Source organism: Eurytemora carolleeae, unplaced genomic scaffold (assembly GCF_000591075.1).
Source record: "Eurytemora carolleeae unplaced genomic scaffold, Eaff_2.0 scaffold830, whole genome shotgun sequence".
Taxonomy (NCBI): domain Eukaryota; kingdom Metazoa; phylum Arthropoda; class Copepoda; order Calanoida; family Temoridae; genus Eurytemora; species Eurytemora carolleeae.
Window position 1 is genome coordinate 30,831 of NW_019397684.1, and position 3,663 is coordinate 34,493.

At 30.3% G+C, this 3,663-nt stretch overlaps 1 protein-coding gene across 1 annotated transcript in view; it reads right to left on the reverse strand.

Annotated features, from left to right (window-relative positions):
* Positions 1–1,932: 1,932 nt before the first annotated feature.
* Positions 1,933–3,663, reverse strand: part of LOC111715486 (nudix hydrolase 8) — a 16,189-nt gene continuing 14,458 nt past the window's right edge. Inside the window, exons 9-10 of the mRNA XM_023490818.1 lie at positions 2,707–2,741; positions 1,933–2,143 (exon numbers count right to left, since the gene is read on the reverse strand). Of these exons, the coding sequence (XP_023346586.1) occupies positions 2,090–2,143; positions 2,707–2,741 (89 nt within the window). The 3' untranslated portion in view covers positions 1,933–2,089. The remainder of the gene's footprint in view (positions 2,144–2,706; positions 2,742–3,663) is intronic.

Genomic DNA, 3,663 nt, shown 5'->3' on the forward strand with positions numbered 1-3,663 from the left:
TTCAAACTGTTTCTTTAAGCTAATAAGGGTAAATCCGACATCATTGATCAGCTAAAGGTCTGAAGGGAACCATTAAACTTAAATTTACGTTTTCAGCACCTTTAATGTAATAATAAAAAAATCAATCTACATTTCCTATTTATAAATTGTCTTTTTGGTTTGTTTCCAATAAACGTTTTCATAAAGGGACCGTTACTTATTTGGGTAATTTCCTGGTAAACTAAATTGCCTGTTATCTATTCGTTTCTATTAGTCATACAGTTCAATCTATGGACAGAGAAATAGCCGATTTATTGTTTAGAATTCAAGCGCAAAGGTACGATACCTTTTCATAGACACTCTTTAAACGTTTTGTTTTCAGTAACAACGGCCCAATAAATTCTAAAATTATCATATTTCAATGACATCATGTGTCAGCCATTATATAATAAAATAAGAAGATAAGAAAGAATAAGATAAGAAATTATCGTTTTTCGTGTTCAAACATGATTTAATACATAACAAAGACAGCATTCTCTCTCTGTCAAACCGGTTCCTAGATTCCAACTCGGGGATTCCTGGGGAAGTAGGGAAAACTTATCAATTCGTCAAGTTATATTTTATAAATAGACAATTTTTAAATGAATTTGAAAAAAATTAAAGATATTTACAACTAACTATTAGATACATCAATTTAATTTAATTATTTGAATATTTTTTTAATCCATGACTGAACAACAAGCATCAAATAGTGTAAATGCAAAGGTATCATACCTTTGCGCTGGAATTCTGAAGGAAAAATCGGCTTTTTCCCCGGCCACAGTTTTTGAAAAAATAAGATTAATACCAATGAATAGCTAACAAGCTATTTAGTTTACCCTCAAATTACCCAAAAAAGTGAACGGTCCCTTTAAGCGTTGTTTTAATTATACTGATAATAAAGATAATGTGATACTAATGCTACTCAAAATAGTAACAGTAACGGTACAGTAACATCAACACCAACAAAAATAATAATAATAAAAATAATAATAATAATAATAATAATAATAATAATAATAATAATAATAATAANAATATACCGGATATATAGTCCCTTTATACAGGATATATTGTCCCAGTATAACGAATATGTAGCCCCAGTATATCGAATATATAGCCCCAGTATACCGAATATATAGTCCCAGTATACCGAATAAATAGTCCGAGTATACCGAATATATAGTCCCAGTATACATTAATATAGCACCAGTATACATGATATATAGTCCCAGTATACCGGAAATGTAGATTGTATACCGGATATATAGTCCCAGTATACCGGATATGTAGATTGTATACCGGATATATACATGATCATATTAAATATGTTTTCTTAAATGTATTTTATTTCTAGAAAATGTTAAGATTGCCAAACCATGTAAGTTAAATTTGATTTTCTCAATTCTCAGCACACAAAAAGACAAATTTAGACGTTTGTATAGACGATGATTTTATATGATTTTTCTTGATCACGCTTTCAACACGATAAACTATACATTTTCCTATATTTTGGCTGATTGTTTACTATTCAATTTAAGAACTACTTGATTTACAAACTATTTGCTTTATAATTAACAAAGCTGATTTGTAAAAGAAATATATATACTGGAAGTTATTTATGCGTTTTATTAGAGTCTGACTCACGTCCTCTATAAGACAACATTTTCTGCCTAAGCTTTAGCACTCAACTGGTATTTGCAGCTTCAAGTCCGTTTTAACTGTTTTTAGTAAACAAATTTTAAAATACCTAAAATGATACAGTAAAAGTGATGGAAAATTACACAACTATGAACTTGGATCAAATGTCGAAAAACGGGTTTGAATTTTTTAATCCTAGTGATTCAGAACCATGTTCTAAAAATATGAGAAACACAATAACACAGAATCTCTTAAAATTTAATAATTGTTTAATCCTGTTTTCCTTTTATTTTGAAATTTGCATTTAACACTTTAAAATTGTCTGTCCTCACACAAAATTTAGCAGTATAACTTACATAATAACGAACATTTTTGACAATAAACCCGGGATCAACCTTTAAATCATGAGGACATTTTTTTTCGTCAAAACTTACTGAAATTCTGTTTTTACTCCAGTTTCTTCCATTACTTCTCTAATGGCGGCCTGGAAAACAAAAATTTAAGGTTATTTCGAAACTAAAAACTAAATAAAACTAATATTAACAAAATTTATAGCTTAAAAACATTTAGAATTTGGAAGAACATTTAAATGGTATTTTAAAAGTCAAACTTTATTTATTCATGATAAGATAGAACATCTTTGTTAACCCTATCCCTGCTGGGGTACTTGAAAACCAGGATACGCTGGGGGGGTCAATTTGACCCCCCCCCCTCTAAATCCCTTGTTTTATGTCCAAATATGACAAAATATATCTTACATATCAAAACTTTAAAAAAAACATGGACTATATTGGAACTGCAAAAAACTAAAATTTTCAAATCCTTAAATCTTTTCAACTTGACGGTGTAAACCTTTAATATTTCGAAAAACCATTTTATCTAACAGATTTCATAGCTTGAAATGTAAAAGGTCTACGACACCGGGTTGCCAAGATACAGGGATTAATAAGTCAGAGTTTATGGCAAGCACTTAATTTTTATGAATAAACAGGAAAGTTCTGAACATATTTTAATTTCACTTTTTCCAATAAATAAATCCCGATTTACCTCGTGAATTTCTTCTCCAGGATCTACATATCCTCCTTAAATAAAATTGCATTATTTTTTTATCGCCTTTTGACTAACATTTTCAACCTATGATTACTTAACCACCCGCTCTGCCAAGTTTTGTGAAAAATTCGCATGTCAAAAGACGATGCAATTGTGTATACAACTACTTTTTCGGGAAATGAAAAATGTTACTTCACCACCGGGTTCCCGATTTTAAACTACAATTGAAACCCTTGGTAAAAAAAATCCTTAATTTAAGATTTGTATTAAATAGAATGTTTAGGATTGGTTCATCAAAAAACATTCATTGAGTATTTCCCAATAAGTCAAATTTCCTAATCAGTGTATCTTTACAAACTGATTGTGTAAACCTTCGATATTTGCGCGCAAACTTAGATTATTTGATCAGAACGAGTTTGAAATATCTAAGAAATCTTTAGAGGTTTAAGTTTTAAAAAATCCATAAGTATGCGCCTTAATGTTTTTAATTAAAGCAAATTTCTGACAGAAGATAAAGTCAAAATCAAAAAAATAATCTGTTAATTTCCCATAGCCAAGAACGCACAAAGGAAATGAATTTTGTCACAAACTTTCTAATCCCTATATCTTTGCAACCCAATTTAGGACACCTTAGAAATGTCCAGCTATGAATTTTGTAAAATCAAATAATTTAAGTTTGAAATATCAACTATTTACTCCATTAGGTTGCACAAAGATATGTGGATTAAAAAATTGAGTTTGTGGCTAAAGGAATTAGTCCTTGCCACAAGCTCTGATTTTCTTACCCCTATATCCTTGCAACCCAATGTCGTGGACATTTGATATTTCAAACTATGAATTCTGTTATAACAAATAGTTTAAGCTTGAAACCAGTGGCGGATATAAGGGGGGTTATTGGGGTTATTTACCCCCCCCCCCTGAATCCTGGGGGTAAATACCCCCCCCTAGAATCCT